At 37.3% G+C, this 22952-nt stretch overlaps 2 protein-coding genes across 6 annotated transcripts in view; one reads left to right on the top strand and one right to left on the bottom strand.

Annotated features, from left to right (window-relative positions):
- LOC124018858 overlaps window positions 1-22952 on the bottom strand; it is a 292551-nt gene that overhangs the window by 76390 nt on the left and 193209 nt on the right. The gene's annotated exons all lie outside the window — the stretch shown is intronic.
- Window positions 1-22952, top strand: part of LOC124018853 (NLR family CARD domain-containing protein 3-like) — a 111947-nt gene that overhangs the window by 18949 nt on the left and 70046 nt on the right. For 3 of the 4 annotated variants that reach the window (XR_006835688.1, XM_046334149.1, XM_046334147.1), the window contains exons 2-6: window positions 11150-11266; window positions 11373-11457; window positions 11587-11815; window positions 12101-13892; window positions 14157-14330. Coding sequence is in view for 3 of the 4 variants with exons in the window: in XM_046334149.1 (XP_046190105.1) it covers window positions 11150-11266; window positions 11373-11457; window positions 11587-11815; window positions 12101-13892; window positions 14157-14330 (2397 nt within the window). In the remaining variant the exon portion in view is untranslated. The remainder of the gene's footprint in view (window positions 1-11149; window positions 11267-11372; window positions 11458-11586; window positions 11816-12100; window positions 13893-14156; window positions 14331-22952) is intronic. The other variant, XM_046334150.1, reaches the window with a different exon arrangement.

The following is a 22952-nucleotide window of genomic DNA, read 5'->3' as shown; positions in this document are numbered from 1 at the left end:
AAACTCCATCTCCATATATAAACTCCATATATAAACTCCATATATAAACTCCATATATAAAACTCCATATATGTAAACTAAACTCCATATATAAACTCCATATAAACTCCATATATAAACTCCATATATAAACTCCATATAAACTCCATATATCCATATATAAACTCCATATACTGTAAAACTCCATATATAAACTCCATATATAAACTCCATATATAAACTCCATATAAACTCCATATATAAACTCCATATAAAACTCCAAACTCCATATACTGTATAAACTCCATATATAAACTCCATATACTGTATAAACTCCATATATAAACTAAAACTCCATATATAAACTCCATATATAAACTCCATATATAAACTCCATATATAAACTCCATATATAAACTCCATGTATAAACTCCATATATAAACTCCATATACTGTATAAACTCCATATATAAACTCCATATATAAACTCCATATATAAACTCCATATATAAACTCCATGTATAAACTCCATATATAAACTCCATATACTGTATAAACTCCATATATAAACTCCATATATAAACTCCATATAAAAACTCCATATATAAACTCCATATATAAACTCCATATATATAAAACTCCATATATAAACTCCATATAAAACTCCATATATAAACTCCATATATAAACTCCATATACTGTATAAACTCCATATATAAAACTCCATATATATAAACTCCATATATAAAAACTCCATATATAAACTCCATATAAACTCCACTAAACCCATATATAAACTATAAACTCCATATAAACTCCATAATAAACTCCATATATAAACTCCATATATAAACTCCATATATAAACTCCATATATAAACTCCATATATAAACTCCATATATAAACTCCATATATAAACTCCAACTCCATATATAAACTCCATATATAAAAACTCCATATAAACTCCATATATAAACTCCATATATAAACTCCATATATAAACTCCATGTATAAACTCCATATATAAACTCCATATAACTCCATGTATAAACTCCATATATAAACTCCATATATAAACTCCATATACTGTATAAACTCCATATATAAACTCCATATACTGTATAAACTCCATATATAAACTCCATATATAAACTCCATATATAAACTCCATATATAAACTCCATATAAACTCCATATATAAACTAAACTCCATATATAAACTCCATATAAACTCTGTATAAACTCCATATATAAACTCCATATATAAACTCCATATATAAACTCCATATATAAACTCCATATATAAACTCCATATATAAACTCCATATATAAACTCCATATATAAACTCCATATATAAACTCCACTCCATATATAAACTCCATATATAAACTCCATATATAAACTCCATATATATAAACTCCATATATAAACTCCATGTATAAACTCCATATATAAACTCCATATATAAACTCCATATATAAACTCCATATATAAACTCCATATATAAACTCCATATATAAACTCCATGTATAAACTCCATATATAAACTCCATATAAACTATATAAACTCCATATATAAACTCCATATATAAACTCCATATATAAACATAACTCCATATAAACTCCATATATAAACTCCATATATAAACTCCATATATAAACTCCATATATAAACTCCATATATAAACTCCATATATAAACTCCATATATAAACTCCATATAAAACTCCATATATAAACTCCCATATATAAACTCCATATATATAAACTCCATATATAAACTCCATATATAAAACTCCATATATATAAACTCCATATAAACTCCATATATAAACTCCATATATAAACTCCATATATAAACTCCATATACTGTATAAACTCCATGTATAAACTCCATAAATAAACTCCATATATAAACTCCATATACTGTATAAACTCCATATATAAAAACTCCATATATAAACTCCATATATAAACTCCATATCCATATATAAACTCCATATACTGTATAAACTCCATATATAAACTCCATATATAAACTCCATATAAAACTCCATATATAAAAACTCCATATATAAACTCCATATATATAAACTCCATATATAAACTCCATATATAAACTCCATATACTGTATAAACTCCATATATAAACTATATATAAACTCCATATATAAACTCCATATATAAACTCCATATATAAACTCCATATAAACTCCATATAAAAACTCCATATATAAACTCCATATATAAACTCCATATATAAACTCCATATATAAACTCCATATAAACTCCATATATAAACTCCATATATAAACTCCTCCATATATAAACTCCATATATAAACTCCATATATAAACTCCATATATAAACTCCATATACTGTATAAACTCCATATATAAACTCCATATATAAACTCCATATATAAACTCCATATATAAACTCCATATATAAACTCCATATAATATATAAACTCCATATAAAACTCCATATATAAACTCCATATATAAACTCCATATAAACTATAAACTCCATATATAAACTCCATATATAAACTATAAACTCCATATATAAACTCCATATATAAACTCCATATAAACTGTATAAACTCCATATATAAACTCCATATAAAACTCCTCCATATACTGTATAAACTCCATATATAAACTCCATATAAACTCCATATAAAACTCCATATACTGTATAAACTCCATATATAAACTCCATATATAAACTCCATGTATAAACTCCATATATAAACTCCATATATAAACTCCATATATAAACTCCATATATAAACTCCATATATAAACTCCATATATAAACTCCATATATAAACTCCATATACTCCATATATAAACTCCATATATAAACTCCATATATAAACTCCATATAAACTATAATAAACTCCATATACTGTATAAACTCCATATATAAACTCCATATATAAACTCCATATAAACTAAACTCCATATAAACTCCATATATAAACTCCATATATAAACTATAAACTCCATATAAACTAATAAACTCCATATATAAACTCCATATAAACTCCATATAAACTCCATATATATAAACTCCATATATAAAACTCCATATATAAACTCCATATATAAACTCCATATATAAACTCCATATATAAACTCCATATATAAACTCCATATATAAACTCCATATATAAACTCCATGTATAAACTCCATATATAAACTCCATATACTGTATAAACTCCATATAAACTGTATAAACTCCATAAAACTCCATATATAAACTCCATATATAAACTCCATATATAAACTCCATATAAACTCCATGTATAAACTCCATATATAAACTCCATATAAACTCCAAACTCCATATATAAACTCCATATACTATATAAACTCCATATATAAAACTCCATATATAAACTCCATATATAAACTCCATATATAAACTCCATATATAAACTCCATATATAAAACTCCATATATAAACTCCATATACTGTATAAACTCCATATAAAACTCCATATATAAACTCCATATACTGTATAAACTCCATATATAAACTCCATATATAAACTCCATATAAACTCCATATATAAACTCCATATATAAACTCCATATAAACTCCATATGCTGTATAAACTCCATATATAAACTCCATATATAAACTCCATATAAACCTCCATATATACTGTATAAACTCCATGTATAAACTCCATATAAACTAAACTCCATATACTCCATATGTATAAACTCCATATATAAACTCCATATATAAACTCCATATATAAACTCCATATATAAACTCCATATATAAACTCCATATACTGTATAAACTCCATATATAAACTCCATATATAAACTCCATATATAAAACTCCATATATAAACTCCATGTATAAACTCCATATATAAACTCCATATAAACTCCATATAAACTCCATATATAAACTCCATATATAAACTCCATCTCCATATATAAACTCCATATACTGTATAAACTCCATATATAAACTCCATATATAAACTCCATATATAAACTCCATGTATAAACTCCATATATAAACTCCATATATAAACTCCATGTATAAACTCCATGTATAAACTCCATATATAAACTCCATGTATAAACTCCATGTATAAACTCCATATATAAACTCCATGTATAAACTCCATGTATAAACTCCATATATAAACTCCATATATATAAACTCCATATATAAACTCCATATATAAAAACTCCATATATAAACTCCATATACTGTATAAACTCCATATATAAACTCCATATACTGTATAAACTCCATATATAAAACTCCATATATAAACTCCATGTATAAACTCCATATATAAACTCCATGTATATAAACTCCATATATAAACTCCATATATAAACTCCATGTATAAACTCCATATAAAAAACTCCATATATAAACCATATATAAAACTCCATATATAAACTCCATATATAAACTCCATATATAAACTCCATATATAAACTCCATATATAAACTCCATATATAAACTCCATATAAACTCCATGTATAAACTCCATATATAAACTCCATATATAAACTCCATATATAAACTCCATATACTGTATAAACTCCATATATAAACTCCATGTATAAACTCCATATATAAACTCCATATAAACTATAAACTCCATATATAAACTCCATATATAAACTCCATATATAAACTCCATATATAAACTCCATGTATAAACTCCATATATAAACTCCATGTATAAACTCCATATATAAACTCCATATATAAACTCCATATATAAACTCCATATATAAACTCCATATATAAACTCCATATAAAACTCCATATATAAACTCCATATAAACTAAAACTCCATGTATAAACTCCATATATAAACTCCATATAAACTCCATATACTGTATAAACTCCATATATAAACTCCATATATAAACTCCATATATAAACTCCATATATAAACTCCATATATAAACTCCATATATAAACTCCATATATAAACTCCATATATAATAAACTCCATGTATAAACTCCATATATAAAACTCCATATATAAACTCCATATACTGTATAAACTCCATATATAAACTGTATAAACTCCATATATAAACTCCATATATAAACTCCATATATATAAACTCCATATATAAACTCCATATATAAACTCCATATATAAACTCCCATATATAAACTCCATATATAAACTCCATATATATAAAACTCCATATATATAACTCCATATATAAACTCCATATACTGTCTAAACTCCATATATAAACTCCATATATAAACTCCATATACTGTATAAACTCCATATATAAACTCCATATATATAAACTCCATATATAAACTCCATGTATAAACTCCATATATAAACTCCATATAAACTCCATAAAAACTCCATATATAAACTCCATCCATATATAAACTCCATAAAAATAAACTCCATATATAAACTCCATATATAAACTCCATATATAAACTCCATATATAAACTCCATATATAAACTCCATATATAAACTCCATATATAAACTCCATATATAAACTCCATATATAAACTCCATATATAAACTCCATATATAAACTCCATATATAAAAACTCCATATAAACTCCATATATAAACTCCATATATAAACTCCATATATAAACTCCATATATAAACTCCATATACTGTATAAACTCCATATATAAACTCCATATATAAACTCCATATATAAACTCCATATATAATAAACTCCATATATAAACTCCATATATAAACTCCATATATAAACTCCATGTATAAACTCCATATATAAACTCCATATATAAACTCCATATATAAACTCCATATATAAACTCCATATATAAACTCCATATATAAACTCCATATATAAACTCCATATATAAACTCCATATATAAACTCCATATATAAACTCCATGTATAAACTCCATATATAAACTCCATATATAAACTCCATATATAAACTCCATATATAAACTCCATATATAAACTCCATATATAAACTCCATATATAAACTCCATATATAAACTCCATATATAAACTCCATATATAAAAACTCCATATATAAACTCCATATATAAACTCCATATAAACTCCATATAAACTCCATATATAAACTCCATATATAAACTCCATATATAAACTCCATATATAAAAACTCCATATAAACTCCATATATAAACTCCATATAAAACTCCATATATATAAACTCCATATATAAACTCCATAATAAACTCCATATATAAACTCCATGTATAAATAAACTCCATATGTATAAACTCCATATATAAACTCCATATAAACTCCATATATAAACTCCATATATAAACTCCATATATAAACTCCATAATAAACTCCATATATAAACTCCATATATAAACTCCATGTATAAACTCCATATATAAACTCCATATATAAACTCTCCATATATAAACTCCATATATAAACTCCATATATAAACTCCATATATAAACTCCATATATAAACTCCATATAAACTGTATAAACTCCATATATAAACTCCATATACTGTATAAACTCCATATATAAACTCCATATATAAACTCCATAATAAACTCCATATATAAACTCCATGTATAAACTCCATATAAACTCCATAAAAACTCCATGTATAAACTCCATATATAAACTCCATATAAACTCCATATATAAACTCCATATATAAACTCCATATATAAACTCCATAATAAACTCCATATATATATATAAACTCCATATATAAACTCCATATATAAACTCCATATAATAAACTCCATATATAAACTCCATGTATAAACTATATAAACATAAACTCCATATAAACTCCATATATAAACTCCATATATATAAACTCCATATATAAACTCCATATATAAACTCCATATATAAACTCCATGTATAAACTCCATATATAAACTAAAAACTCCATATATAAACTCCATGTATAAACTAAACTCCATATATAAAACTCCATATATAAACTCCATATATAAACTCCATATAAACTCCATATATAAACTCCATATATAAACTCCATATATAAACTAAACTCCATATATAAACTCCATATATAAACTCCATATATATAAACTCCATATATAAACTCCATGTATAAACTCCATATATAAACTCCATATACTGTATAAACTCCATATATAAACTCCATATATAAACTCCATATATAAACTCCATATATAAACTCCATATATAAACTCCATATATAAACTCCATATAAACTCCATATATAAACTCCATATATAAACTCCATATAAACTCCATATATAAACTCCATATACTGTATAAACTCCATATATAAACTCCATATATAAACTAAACTCCATATACTGTATAAACTCCATATATAAACTCCATATATAAACTCCATATATAAACTCCATATATAAACTCCATATATAAACTCCATATATAAACTCCATATATAAACTCCATATATAAACTCCATAAAACTCCATATATATATAACTCCATGTATAAACTCCATATATAAACTCCATATACTGTATAAACTCCATATATAAACCCCATATATAAACTCCATATATAAACTCCATGTATAAACTCCATATATAAACTCCATATATAAACTCCATATATAAACTCCATGTATAAACTCCATATATAAACTCCATATATAAACTCCATATATAAACTCCATATATAAACTCCATGTATAAACTCCATATATAAACTCCATACATAAACTCCATATATAAACTCCATACATAAACTCCCAGTAATTTATTGGGTTTTTACCAACGTTTCAGCATCACTGTGTCTTCAGCGTGATGTCATGAATACTTGAACCAGGTTATGTAGACAAACAGTGCAATTAGTGCAACTAATGTCAATAGTGAGGGGTCATCATGATTAAGTTAATTAGAATTAATTAGTGAAACTGTTTAAAAAAACAATAGTTTATAACATATTGAATATATTAGTCTATTGTTATCATATGGAAACATAACTGAATATTGTACATCATATTAGCATCAACATACATTATTGTACATAGCATTAGCATCAACATACATTATTGTACATAGCATTAGCATCAACATACATTATTGTACATAGCATTAGCATCAACATACATTATTGTACATAGCATTAGCATCAACATACATTATTGTGCATAGCATTAGCATCAACATACATAATTGTACATCATATTAGCATCAACATATATTATTGTACATAGCATTAGCATCAACATACATTATTGTACATCATATTAGAATCAACATACATTATTGTACATCATATTAGCATCAACATACATTATTGTACATCATATTAGCATCAACATACATTATTGTACATAGCATTAGCATCAACATACATTATTGTACATCATATTAGCATCAACATACATTATTGTACATCATATTAGCATCAACATACATTATTGTACATCATATTAGCATCAACATAACATTATTGTACATCAGCATTAGCATCAACATACATTATTGTACATCATATTAGCATCAACATACATTATTGTACATAGTACATCATATTAGCATCAACATACATTATTGTACATCATTATTAGCATCAAAATAAAATACATTATTGTACATCATATTAGCATCAACATACATTATTGTACATCATATAAAACATAATATTAATATCAGATATTGCGAGTAAACAACCTCGGAATAGAAAAGACAGAGTGCGTATTCCAACCCGTCAATTAATTACACTATTCAACCCTCCCGGTTAGTAAATTTACCTCAACATGCCCCCGGAGAAGGCAGAGTAACGACACCAGCTTTTTAGCGGGGCTGAGTTGACTACTAGAGAGAGAAGGCAGAGTAACGACACCAGCCTTTTAGCGGGGCTGAGTTGACTACTAGAGAGAAGAGAGTAACGCAGAGTGAGTTGACACCAGCCTTTTAGCGGGGCTGAGTTGACTACTAGAGAGAGAAGGCAGAGTGGTTGACACCAGCCTTTTAGCGGGGCTGAGTTGACTACTAGAGAGAGAAGGCAGAGTAACGTGAGTTGACTACTAGACAGAGTAACCAGCCTTTTAGCGGGGCTGAGTTGACTACTAGAGAGAGAAGGCAGAGTAACGACACCAGCCTTTTAGCGGGGCTGAGTTGACTACTAGAGAGAGAAGGCAGAGTAACGACACCAGCCTTTTAGCGGGGCTGAGTTGACTACTAGAGAGAGAAGGCAGAGTAACGACACCAGCCTTTTAGCGGGGCTGAGTTGACTACTAGAGAGAGAGAGGCAGAGTAACTACTAGACACCAGCCTTTTAGCGGGGCTGAGTTGACTACTAGAGAGAGAAGGCAGAGTAACGACACCAGCCTTTTAGCGGGGCTGAGTTGACTACTAGAGAGAGAAGGCAGAGTAACGACACCAGCCTTTTAGCGGGGCTGAGTTGACTACTAGAGAGAAGAGAAGGCAGAGTAACGACACCAGCCTTTTAGCGGGGCTGAGTTGACTACTAGAGAGAGAAGGCAGAGTAACGACACCAGCCTTTTAGCGGGGCTGAGTTGACTACTAGAGAGAGAAGGCAGAGTAACGACACCAGCCTTTTAGCGGGGCTGAGTTGACTACTAGAGAGAGAAGGCAGAGTAACGACACCAGCCTTTTAGCGGGGCTGAGTTGACTACTAGAGAGAGAAGGCAGAGTAACGACACCAGCCTTTTAGCGGGGCTTTGACTACTAGAGAGAGAAGGCGGGGCTGAGTTGACTACTAGAGAGAGAAGGCAGAGTAACGACACCAGCCTTTTAGCTGGGACTACTAGCTGAGTGAGTGACTACTAGAGAGAGAAGGCAGAGTAACGACACCAGCCTTTTAGCGGGGCTGAGTTGACTACTAGAGAGAGAAGGCAGAGCAGCTCGAACTAATAGCTGGTTGATACATTTGACAGTGAATGTACCTGGAAAATACATTTTTCTAGACCAGAGGTGACTAAATTCCTTTTCAGGTTTATTGATAATTGTTATATTAATGAAGTATAATTTCAAAACATGAGCATAAAACCAGGTAATAATAAACATGAATCATCATTATATTACTTCACAGTAATCTGTTAAATGCTTTGTCAGTCCTTCCTCTTGTGTTAGCAGTGTGGAAAGGGACAGAAAGAAGCACACAGGAGTTTTCCTGTGAGGGGAGTGGTGGTGTATCCAGGGAGAAAACTAAACTAATCTTCTGAAATGTCATTAGTGGTCTTATGTGGCCATCTATTGGAATTATGTAGTAACTGCAGCAGTACTGAATAATGTGTAATTATTTACTAAAGTAGTAATTACTCAGAATTGCAAAAGACAAAATGTTCTAGTTCATTTTACCACTTACAAATAAAAATTTAAAATTAAAATAACCATTATAGCATAACAGACAATTCAAATGACATCAACTAAAAACACCACACATCTAGATAATTAAATATATATATATTATATATACAGTATATCACAAAAGTGAGTACACCCCTCACATTTTTGTAAATATTTGAGTATGTCTTTTCATGTGACAACACTGAAGAAATGACACTTTGCTACAGTGTAAAGTAGTGAGTGTACAGCTTGTATAACAGTGTAGATGTGCTGTCCACTCAAAATGTCCAAATTGGGCCCAATTAGCCATTTTTCCTCCCGTGGTCATGTGACTCGTTAGTGTTACAAGGTCTCAGGTGTGAGTAAGGCTTCCTTCTGGGACGACAGCCATGCAGACCAATTTGATGCAGTGTATGGCATATGTACCTATGATGAAAATTACAGGCCTCTCTCATCTTTTTAAGTGGGAGAACTTGCACAATTGGTGGCTGACTCATTTTTGCCCCACTGTGTGTGTATATATATATATATATATATATATATATATATATATATATATATATATATTTATCTGCCATAGTAAAGCCCTGTAGACAAAGAAGAGCTCTGCAGCAGGTACCAAAATATTCAAAGGACATTTGCTCAAAAGTGACGTTACAAGTTTATCATCTTTCAAAGCAGAATGACTTTCTCATTGCACCTCAACTGTAGTGTGCGATATACCAAAGCTAATTTGCAAACATTTCTGTAAAGTGATATATGGCGTTTTGGTATAAAACTCTTCTCAAATGTCCATATCTGAGCTCGCTCAGAGGAGATGAGAGATGTAATGTTTGTCTCTGTTGTGTTGAAGACCAATCAAGCAGGAGAGACCAGCCACCCCTGTACCCAGCTGTGTGTCCATGAAGAGTGACCGGTCTATGGAACCTCCTATAATGTTTAGAGAGGAAGACTTTTCTACTGAACAAAGGTAAGAAGAACTCATGGGTCCTGGTCAGTGAGTTAAACAACACTGTCTCTAGTCATTTCTCCTCCCATTTTCCCATTTATTGTTGTTGTTTTCATTTTGTCCACAGAAACCAACAGGAGAGATCAGAGTCAGAGATTCTCAGTGGTCAGTCTTCCCAGAGTCATCAAACAGACCTGGCCTCCATATTCAGTGTATGTGGTCCTGTTATGTACATTTGTTTTTGTTTACCTCAAGTAAAGTTGATCTGTCAATCATTCATTAATGTGTTGATGAGAAAGCATTTTGTTTCTTGCTTAACTTATTTACTTTATTTATTTCAGTTGCTTGAAGAGAAAATTATGACATTTGTGAAGAACGAGCTGAAGCTGTTCAAGAGGAATCTTTGTACAGAACTCCCAGAAGGCTTTGAGAGTCAGAAGCAGGATAAGGAAGTGGTGGATGCTGAAGATGAGAAGCAGGAGAGCAATGCCAGAGAGGGGGCTCTGAAGATCACACTGCACATCCTGAGGAAAATGAACCAGAAGGAGCTTGCTGACACACTGGAGAAATGTAAGATCTGTCTGACTCATGTTGAATGATGTTTTATAACATTTAAAAGCTGTAGCTAAAGTACAGCTAAAGTAGCTGTGTAACTCAATGATATTGTAGCAGCCTTAACACAACACCTAGTGACCTCATCGAGTAGCAGCAGGGATGTGTTGTGGTGATTCATTTAGAGAGAGAACATTAATAATACCATCAATAATAGCAATAATAATATAATAATAACAATAATAATAACACCAGTCTGTAATGACGTAATATTAATATCCTCTGTGTTATTTCTTCATTCAGATGAGCTTGCTGTGATTTGCCAACGTGAACTCAAATCTAATCTAAAGAAGAAGTTTCAATGTGTATTTGAGGGGATCGCTAAACAAGGAAACCCAACACTTCTCAATAAGATCTACACAGAGCTCTACATCACAGAGGGTGGAACAGGAGAGGTCAATAAGGAACATGAGCTGAAACAGATTGAGACAACAACCAGGAAACAAGCAAGACCAGAGACTGCAATCAAATGTAACGACATCTTCAAACCCTTAACTGGACAAGACAAACGTATCAGAACTGTGCTGACAAAGGGAGTCGCTGGCATTGGAAAAACAGTCTCTGTGCAGAAGTTCATTCTGGACTGGGCTGAAGGAAAAGCAAATCAGGATGTCCAATTTGTATTTTCATTCCCTTTTCGGGAGCTGAATTTGATGAAAGAGGACAAACACACTTTAATTGAACTTCTTAATCACTTCTCAATGGAAACCAAAGATTCAAGAATCTCCAACTACAACAAGTACAAAGTTCTGTTCATCTTTGATGGTCTGGATGAGTGCCGACTGCCCCTAGACTTCCAGAAGAACAAGATCTGTTGTGACGTCACAGAGTCAACCTCAGTGGATGTTTTGCTGACAAATCTCATCAAGGGAAATCTGCTTCCCTCTGCTCTCCTCTGGATAACTACCCGACCTGCAGCAGCCAATAAGATCCCTTCATGGTGTGTTGACCAGGTGACAGAGGTACGAGGGTTCAATGACCCACAGAAGGAGGAGTACTTCAGGAAGAGATTCAGTGATGAGGACCTGGCCAGCAGAATCATCTCACACATAAAGACATCAAGGTGCCTCCACATCATGTGCCACATTCCAGTCTTCTGTTGGATTTCTGCAACAGTCCTTGAAAACATGCTGAAACATAAGAGAGAAGAGATGCCCAAGACTCTGACTGAGATGTACACACACCTTGTGGTGTTTCATACCAAACAGAAGAATGAAAAATATCTTGGGAAAGAAGAGACAGGTCCACACTGGAATAAAGAGAGCATTCTGTCACTGGGAAAACTGGCTTTTCAACAGCTTGTGAAGGGCAATCAGATTTTCTATGAAAAAGACCTGAAAGAAGCTGGCATTGACGTCAATGAAGCCTCAGTGTACTCAGGATTGTGCACACAGCTCTTTAAAGAGGAACGTGGGCTGTACCAGGACAAGGTGTACTGCTTTGTTCATCTGAGCATTCAGGAGTTTCTGGCTGCTGTATATGTGTTCCTCTCATTCATCAACAACAATGAGAATCTAATGGCCAAAACTCAATCAACGTCCAGGAAACTTTCTGTGAGGAAAAGACAGAAGCCTAAATTTACTGTCTACAAGAGTGCTGTGGATAAAGCCTTACAAAGTGAGACAGGAAACCTGGACCTTTTCCTCCGCTTCCTTCTGGGCCTCTCACTGGAGTCCAATCAGAAGCACTTACGAGGTCTACTGACAAAGACAAGAAGCAGCTCACAGAGCCATGAAGAAACAGTCAAGTACATCAAGAAGAAGATCAGGGAGAATCCCTCTCCAGAGAGGAGCATCAATCTGTTCCACTGTCTGAATGAACTGAATGACCATTCTCTAGTGGAGGAGATCCAAAGCTTCCTGAGATCAGGAAGTCTCTCAAAACCCAACCTGTCACCTGCACAGTGGTCAGCTCTGGTCTTTGTGTTGCTGACTTCAGAAAAGGAGCTGGATGTGTTTGACCTGAAGAAATACTCCAGATCAGAGGAAGGTCTTCTGAGGCTGCTGCCAGTGGTCAAAGCCTCCAGAGCTGTTCTGTGAGTAAATAAAATGACATATAAGAACTAATCATCAGGAAGAAATATTCAGTTTAGAGACAAATATGTATTATTGAAAAACCTTTTGAATCAATGTATTTATTTTCACATTATTATAACGTTATCAACATACAAATCTGGGAGACGGAAGATGAATATATATGTTGTTTGAGAGAATAAACCAAATGCATCTGCAATTGTCCCTCTACACTACTTGTGTTAATTTAACAGTGTGTTTGTGAAGTCATGATGATCTCTTTGTAGGCTGTCAGGCTGTCTAATCACAGAGGAAGGCTGTGCTTCTCTGGTCTCAACTCTGAAGTCAAAACCCTCACACCTGAGAGAGCTGGATCTGAGTAACAATGATTTGAAGGATTCAGGAGTGAAGCTGCTCTCTGCTGGACTGGGGAATCCCCACTGTAAACTGGAGACTCTGAGGTCAGTATTCCTGTACTTGGTCAACAAGTGATAACTAATCACCAGATCCACATGTGTTTACCAGACACACATCGTCCACACCATATGAGAGGTTAGCATGTTTTGTTGTAGCCTCTGTTTTTGGTAATGGTGAGAGGTTAGTATGTTTTGCTGTAGCCTCTGTTATTGGTAATGGTGAGAGGTTAGCATGTTTTGTTGTAGTCTCTGTTATTGGTAATGGTGAGAGGTTAGCATGTTTTGTTGTAGCATCTGGTATTGGTAATGGTGAGAGGTTAGCATGTTTTGTTGTAGTCTCTGTTATTGGTAATGATGAGAGGTTAGTATGTTTTGCTGTAGCCTCTGTTATTGGTAATGGTGAGAGGTTAGCATGTTTTGTTGTAGCCTCTGTTATTGGTAATGGTGAGAGGTTAGTATTTTTATTTTTATTTTTATTTCACCTTTATTTAAAACCTCTTATGACTCCCCATCCCGGATCCGGGATCGTGACTACGGCTCAAGCTCATTACCATAACGCACAATGCGAAAAAATATTCCTAAAAATATTTAACCTCCACACATTAACAAGTCCAATAGCTCAAATGAAAGATAAACATCTTGTTAATCTACCCAGCAAGTCAGATTTCTAAAATGTTTTACGGCGAAAACATAGCACATATTTATATTAGATAACCACCGAAACAAAAGGCAAGGGGCGGCCATTTTGTCCCAGAAAAAATAAAATTTTAAAGTAGGATTAATTAAAAAATAAATAATTCACTAACCTTTTGAAAATCTTCATCAGATGACAGTAATATTACATGTTACACAGTACATATTTTTTTTTTCAATAATATGCCATTTATATCCATAAATCTCGGTTTACAATGACGACATTTCAAAAAATGCTACTAAAATGTCAGGAGAAATGATGATAGCTCCGACAGATAACGTCAGATAACAAGCAATAAACATGACTAAATATACATGTTCTACATATAGTTACAAAGATACACTTCTTCTTAATGCAACCGCTGTATTACATTTATTTTTAACGTTACAGACATCATTCACTTCGCTATACTATGAGTCAGCGCTCAGATATTAGCAGTATGTCTCCTCTACGTTTGGAGTCCACAGAAACACCAAATAACCACATAAATATTCCCTTACCTTTGATGTTCTTCCATCAGGAGACGTAGACGGAGTAATACTTACCCAATACATTGTTTGGTTTCACGTTGTGTATCTCTGTATTAGCACATGTTAACAGCTTCGGCTGAAATGCATCCAAAATGACTTCTGGTCCAGCACTCTTGCGCATCAAAACTTCCAATTTACATATTATATGTCCACTAAACTGGTCAAACAATGTGAAAAATCAAGCTTTATGATGTTTTTAGCATGTAGAACAAAGATCAACGCTAACAGACAATCCGGCTTCAAATGCTGGATCATGGAAAAAGACGTACTCCAAATCGGCCGCGCGCAAAAGAGTGCCTGTTTTTCAGAGGGACACGAGCAATTTTGCCCGCGAAACATGCAGGGCTCGTGGGATTCTCACAATGAACGTGCCATTTGAAAGCTGATATCACGCTGAACAGATAGAGACTGTTCCTGGATCCGTAGCTGCCTGGGAAGGGTGGGGGCCATGATGTCAAAGTTGACCCAACTTTTCTCTTCACAAGAGAGGATTTGGGAGAAAGGCTGCCCTGAGAGTTCTGCTTTACATACAGACATAATTTAAACGGTTTTAGAAACTTTAGAGTGTTTTCTATTCAATAATAATTTTTATATGCATATATTAGCAATTTTGGGAAAAAATATTTTCAGTTTACTATGGGTACGCACTTTCTCCAACGGGGGCAGTATAGAGGGTAGTCTTCAGTCTACCCTCTACTTTTTCGAACATTCTGTTAAAAATCGCGCAACATTTCAGCGCCCTGCTACTCATGCCAGGAATATAGTATATGCATATGATTAGAATGTGTGGATAGAAAAGACTCAGACGTTTATAAAACTGGTTAAATCACGGCTGTGGCTTTAACAGAACGTGAGTTTCATTGAAAAGTGCAGGAAAATCTGATCACTGAAAGTGGAAAAATATATCCATCAGCCGCTTCAACCCATTGTTATGGGCGAAAGAAATTAAATATGGCTGAGGTTGCAGTACCTACAGCTTCCACACGATGTCAACAGTCTTGTCATTTGCCTAGGATTTGTTTCTTGGTCAAACGAACAAGAGACAGCCCATTTCGTCCGGTCTCTGACCGGATATTTTGGTTGAGAAATACACGGACAGTATTTCAAGATGGAGCCCTATAGAAACATTTTGTCTCGTGATTAATTTGATCGCTTATTAACGTTTACTAATACCTAAAGTTGCATTACAAAAGTATTTCGAAGTGTTTTGTGAAAGTTTATCGTCGACTTTTTGAATTTTAAAAAATGACGTTACGTTATGAAACGCTATTTTTTTCGTATATCACACAGTCTACATAGAACGATATCTAGGCTATATATGGACCGATTTAATCGGAAAAAAAGACCCAATAGTGATTATGGGACATCTAGGAGTGCCAACAAAGAAGATGGTCAAAGGTAATGAATGTTTTATATTTTATTGTGCGGTTTGTGTAGCGCCGAATATGCGAATTATTTTGTTTTACGTCCCCTGCGGGTCTTTTGTGGTGTTACATGCTATCAGATAATAGCTTCTCATGCTTTCGCCGAAAAGCATTTTAAAAATCTGACTTGTTGCCTGGATTCACAACGAGTGTAGCTTTAATTCAATACCCTGCATGTGTATTTTAATGAATGTTTGAGTTTTAACTAATACTATTAGCATTTAGCGTAGTGCATTTGCATTTCCAGAGCTCTAGATGGGACGCCTGCGTGCCAGGTACGAGCAAGAGGTTAAGGTAGGCTAGTTGAGAACAAGTTCTCATTTGCAACTGCGACCTGGCCAAGATAAAGCATAGCAGTGTGAACAGACAACACAGAGTTACACATGGAGTAAACAATTAACAGGTCAATAACACAGTAGAAAAAAGGGAGAGTCTATATACAATGTGTGCAAAAGGCATGAGGAGGTAGGCGAATAATTACAATTTTGCAGATTAACACTGGAGTGATAAATGATCAGATGGTCATGTACAGGTAGAGATATTGGTGTGCAAAAGAGCAGAAAAGTAAATAAATAAAAACAGTATAAAAACAGTATGGGAATGAGGTAGGTGAAAATGGGTGGGCTATTTACCAATAGACTATGTACAGCTGCAGCGATCGGTTAGCTGCTCAGATAGCTGATGTTTGAAGTTGGTGAGGGAGATAAAAGTCTCCAACTTCAGCGATTTTTGCAGTTCATTCCAGTCACAGGCAGCAGAGTACTGGAACGAAAGGCGGCCAAATGAGGTGTTGGCTTTAGGGATGATCAGTGAGATACACCTGCTGGAGCGCGTGCTACGGATGGGTGTTGCCATCGTGACCAGTGAACTGAGATAAGGCGGAGCTTTACCTAGCATGGACTTGTAGATGACCTGGAGCCAGTGGGTCTGGCGACGAATATGTAGCGAGGGCCAGCCGACTAGAGCATACAAGTCGCAGTGGTGGGTGGTATAAGGTGCTTTAGTGACAAAACGGATGGCACTGTGATAAACTGCATCCAGTTTGCTGAGTAGAGTATTGGAAGCCATTTTGTAGATGACATCTCCGAAGTCGAGGATCGGTAGGATAGTCAGTTTTACTAGGGTAAGCTTGGCGGCGTGAGTGAAGGAGGCTTTGTTGCGGAATAGAAAGCCGACTCTTGATTTGATTTTCGATTGGAGATGTTTGATATGAGTCTGGAAGGAGAGTTTGCAGTCTAGCCAGACACCTAGGTACTTATAGATGTCCACATATTCAAGGTCGGAACCATCCAGGGTGGTGATGCTAGTCGGGCATGCGGGTGCAGGCAGCGATCGGTTGAAAAGCATGCATTTGGTTTTACTAGCGTTTAAGAGCAGTTGGAGGCCACGGAAGGAGTGTTGTATGGCATTGAAGCTCGTTTGGAGGTTAGATAGCACAGTGTCCAATGACGGGCCGAAAGTATATAGAATGGTGTCGTCTGCGTAGAGGTGGATCAGGGAATCGCCCACAGCAAGAGCAACATCATTGATATATACAGAGAAAAGAGTCGGCCCGAGAATTGAACCCTGTTGGCACCCCCATAGAGACTGCCAGAGGACCGGACAGCATGCCCTCCGATTTGACACACTTAACTCTGTCTGCAAAGTAATTGGTGAACCAGGCAAGGCAGTCATCCGAAAAACCGAGGCTACTGAGTCTGCCGATAAGAATATGGTGATTGACAGAGTCGAAAGCCTTGGCAATGTCGATGAAGACGGCTGCACAGTACTGTCTTTTATCGATGGCGGTTATGATATCGTTTAGTACCTTGAGTGTGGCTGAGGTGCACCCGTGACTGGCTCGGAAACCAGATTGCACAGCGGAGAAGGTACGGTGGGATTCGAGATGGTCAGTGACCTGTTTGTTGACTTGGCTTTCGAAGACCTTAGATAGGCAGGGCAGGATGGATATAGGTCTGTAACAGTTTGGGTCCAGGGTGTCTCCCCCTTTGAAGAGGGGGATGACTGCGGCAGCTTTCCCAATCCTTGGGGATCTCAGACGATATGAAAGAGAGGTTGAACAGGCTGGTAATAGGGGTTGCGACAATGGCGGCGGATAGTTTCAGAAATAGAGGGTCCAGATTGTCAAGCTCAGCTGATTTGTACGGGTCCAGGTTTTGCAGCTCTTTCAGAACATCTGCTATCTGTTTTTGGGTAAAGGAGAACCTGGAGAGGCTTGGGCAAGGAGCTGCGGGGGGGGGGCGGAGCTGTTGGCCGAGGTTGGAGTAGCCAGGCGAAAGGCATGGCCAGCCGTTGAGAAATGCTTATTGAAGTTTTCGATAATCATGGATTTATCGGTGGAGACCGTGTTACCTAGCCTCAGTGCAGTGGGCAGCTGGGAGGAGGTGCTCTTGTTCTCCATGGACTTCACAGTGTCCCAGAACTTTTTGGAGTTGGAGCTACAGGATGCAAACTTCTGCCTGAAGAAGCTGGCCTTAGCTTTCCTGACTGACTGCCTTTATTGGTTCCTGACTTCCCTGAACAGTTGCATATCACGGGGACTATTCATTACATTTACATTTACATTTAAGTAATTTAGCAGACGCTCTTATCCAGAGCGACTTACAAATTGGTGCATTCACCTTATGACATCCAGTGGAACAGTCACTTTACAATAGTGCATCTAAATCTTAAAGGGGGGGTGAGAGGGAATACTTATCCTATCCTAGGTATTCCTTAAAGAGGTGGGGTTTCAGGTGTCTCCGGAAGGTGGTGATTGACTCCGCTGTCCTGGCGTCGTGAGGGAGTTTGTTCCACCATTGGGGGGCCAGAGCAGCGAACAGTTTTGACTGGGCTGAGCGGGAACTGTACTTCCTCAGTGGTAGGGAGGCGAGCAGGCCAGAGGTGGATGAACGCAGTGCCCTTGTTTGGGTGTAGGGCCTGATCAGAGCCTGGAGGTACTGAGGTGCCGTTCCCCTCACAGCTCCGTAGGCAAGCACCATGGTCTTGTAGCGGATGCGAGCTTCAACTGGAAGCCAGTGGAGAGAACGGAGGAGCGGGGTGACGTGAGAGAACTTGGGAAGGTTGAACACCAGACGGGCTGCTGCGTTCTGGATGAGTTGAAGGGGTTTAATGGCACAGGCAGGGAGCCCAGCCAACAGCGAGTTGCAGTAATCCAGACGGGAGATGACAAGTTCCTGGATTAGGACCTGCGCCACTTCCTGTGTGAGGCAGGGTCGTACTCTGCGGATGTTGTAGAGCATGAACCTACAGGAACGGGCCACCGCCTTGATGTTGGTTGAGAACGACAGGGTGTTGTCCAGGATCACGCCAAGGTTCTTAGCGCTCTGGGAGGAGGACACAATGGAGTTGTCAACCGTGATGGCGAGATCATGGAACGGGCAGTCCGTCCCCGGGAGGAAGAGCAGCTCCGTCTTGCCGAGGTTCAGCTTGAGGTGGTGATCCGTCATCCACACTGATATGTCTGCCAGACATGCAGAGATGCGATTCGCCACCTGGTCATCAGAAGGGGGAAAGGAGAAGATTAGTTGTGTGTCGTCTGCATAGCAATGATAGGAGAGACCATGTGAGGTTATGACAGAGCCAAGTGACTTGGTGTATAGCGAGAATAGGAGAGGGCCTAGAACAGAGCCCTGGGGGACACCAGTGGTGAGAGCGCGTGGTGAGGAGACAGATTCTCGCCACGCCACCTGGTAGGAGCGACCTGTCAGGTAGGACGCAATCCAAGCGTGGGCCGCGCCGGAGATGCCCAACTCGGAGAGGGTGGAGAGGAGGATCTGATGGTTCACAGTATCGAAGGCAGCCGATAGATCTAGAAGGATGAGAGCAGAGGAGAGAGAGTTAGCTTTAGCAGTGCGGAGCGCCTCCGTGATACAGAGGAGAGCAGTCCCAGTTGAATGACTAGTCTTGAAACCTGACTGATTTGGATCAAGAAGGTCATTCAGAGAGAGATAGCGGGAGAGCTGGCCAAGGACGGCACGTTCAAGAGTTTTGGAGAGAAAAGAAAGAAGGGATACTGGTCTGTAATTGTTGACATCGGAGGGATCGAGTGTAGGTTTTTTCAGAAGGGGTGCAACTCTCGCTCTCTTGAAGACGGAAGGGACGTAGCCAGCGGTCAGGGATGAGTTGATGAGCGAGGTGAGGTAAGGGAGAAGGTCTCCGGAAATGGTCTGGAGAAGAGAGGAGGGGATAGGGTCAAGCGGGCAGGTTGTTGGGCGGCCGGCCGTCACAAGACGCGAGATTTCATCTGGAGAGAGAGGGGAGAAAGAGGTCAGAGCACAGGGTAGGGCAGTGTGAGCAGAACCAGCGGTGTCGTTTGACTTAGCAAACGAGGATCGGATGTCGACCTTCTTTTCAAAATGGTTGACGAAGTCATCTGCAGAGAGGGAGGAGGGGGGGGGGGATTCAGGAGGGAGGAGAAGGTGGCAAAGAGCTTCCTAGGGTTAGAGGCAGATGCTTGGAATTTAGCGTGGTAGAAAGTGGCTTTAGCAGCGGAGACAGAGGAGGAAAATGTAGAGAGGAGGGAGTGAAAGGATGCCAGGTCCGCAGGGAGGCGAGTTTTCCTCCATTTCCGCTCGGCTGCCCGGAGCCCTGTTCTGTGAGCTCGCAATGAGTCGTAGAGCCACGGAGCGGGAGGGGAGGACCGAGCCGGCCTGGAGGATAGGGGACATAGAGAGTCAAAGGATGCAGAGAGGGAGGAGAGGAGGGTTGAGGAGGCAGAATCAGGAGATAGGTTGGAGAAGGTTTGAGCGGAGGGAAGAGATGATAGGATGGAAGAGGAGAGAGTAGCGGGGGAGAGAGAGCGAAGGTTGGGACGGCGCGATACCATCCGAGTAGGGGCAGTGTGGGAGGTGTTGGATGAGAGCGAGAGGGAAAAGGATACAAGGTAGTGGTCGGAGACTTGGAGTGGAGTTGCAATGAGGTTAGTGGAAGAACAGCATCTAGTAAAGATGAGGTCGAGCGTATTGCCTGCCTTGTGAGTAGGGGGGGAAGGTGAGAGGGTGAGGTCAAAAGAGGAGAGGAGTGGAAAGAAGGAGGCAGAGAGGAATGAGTCAAAGGTAGACGTGGGGAGGTTAAAATCGCCCAGAACTGTGAGAGGTGAGCCGTCCTCAGGAAAGGAGCTTATCAAGGCATCAAGCTCATTGATGAACTCTCCGAGGGAACCTGGAGGGCGATAAATGATAAGGATGTTAAGCTTGAAAGGGCTGGTAACTGTGACAGCATGGAATTCAAAGGAGGCGATAGACAGATGGGTAAGGGGAGAAAGAGAGAATGACCACTTGGGAGAGATGAGGATCCCGGTGCCACCACCCCGCTGACCAGAAGCTCTCGGGGTGTGCGAGAACACGTGGGCGGACGAAGAGAGAGCAGTAGGAGTAGCAGTGTTGTCTGTGGTGATCCATGTTTCCGTCAGTGCCAAGAAGTCGAGGGACTGGAGGGAGGCATAGGCTGAGATGAACTCTGCCTTGTTGACCGCAGATCGGCAGTTCCAGAGGTTACCGGAGACCTGGAACTCCACGTGGGTCGTGCGCGCTGGGACCACCAGATTAGGGTGGCCGCGGCCACGCGGTGTGGAGCGTTTGTATAGTCTGTGCAGAGAGGAGAGAACAGGGATAAACAGACACATAGTTGACAGGCTACAGAAGAGGCTACGCTAATGCAACAGGATGTTTTTGTGCTGGTCGAGGGCAGTCAGGTCTGGAGTGAACCAAGGGATGTATCTGTTCTTGGTTCTGCATTTTTTGAACGGAGCATGCTTATCTATAATAATAATAATAATAATAATAATATATGCCATTTAGCAAAATGGTGAGGAAGTTACTTTTAAAGATTGACCAGGCATCCTCATGAGGTCAATGTCCTTCCAGGATACCCGGGCCAGGTCAATTAGAAAGGCCTGCTCACAGAAGTGTTTTAGGGAGCGTTTGACAGTGATGAGGGGTGGTCGTTTGACTGCGGCTCCATGGCGGATACAGGCAATGAGGCAGTGATCGCTGAGATCCTGGTTGAAGACAGCGGA

Source organism: Oncorhynchus gorbuscha, unplaced genomic scaffold (genome assembly GCF_021184085.1).
Source record: "Oncorhynchus gorbuscha isolate QuinsamMale2020 ecotype Even-year unplaced genomic scaffold, OgorEven_v1.0 Un_scaffold_584, whole genome shotgun sequence".
Classification (NCBI taxonomy): Eukaryota; Metazoa; Chordata; class Actinopteri; order Salmoniformes; family Salmonidae; genus Oncorhynchus; species Oncorhynchus gorbuscha.
The sequence above is the reverse complement of the archived record's forward strand: the minus strand, read 5'-3'. Positions and strand labels throughout refer to the sequence as shown.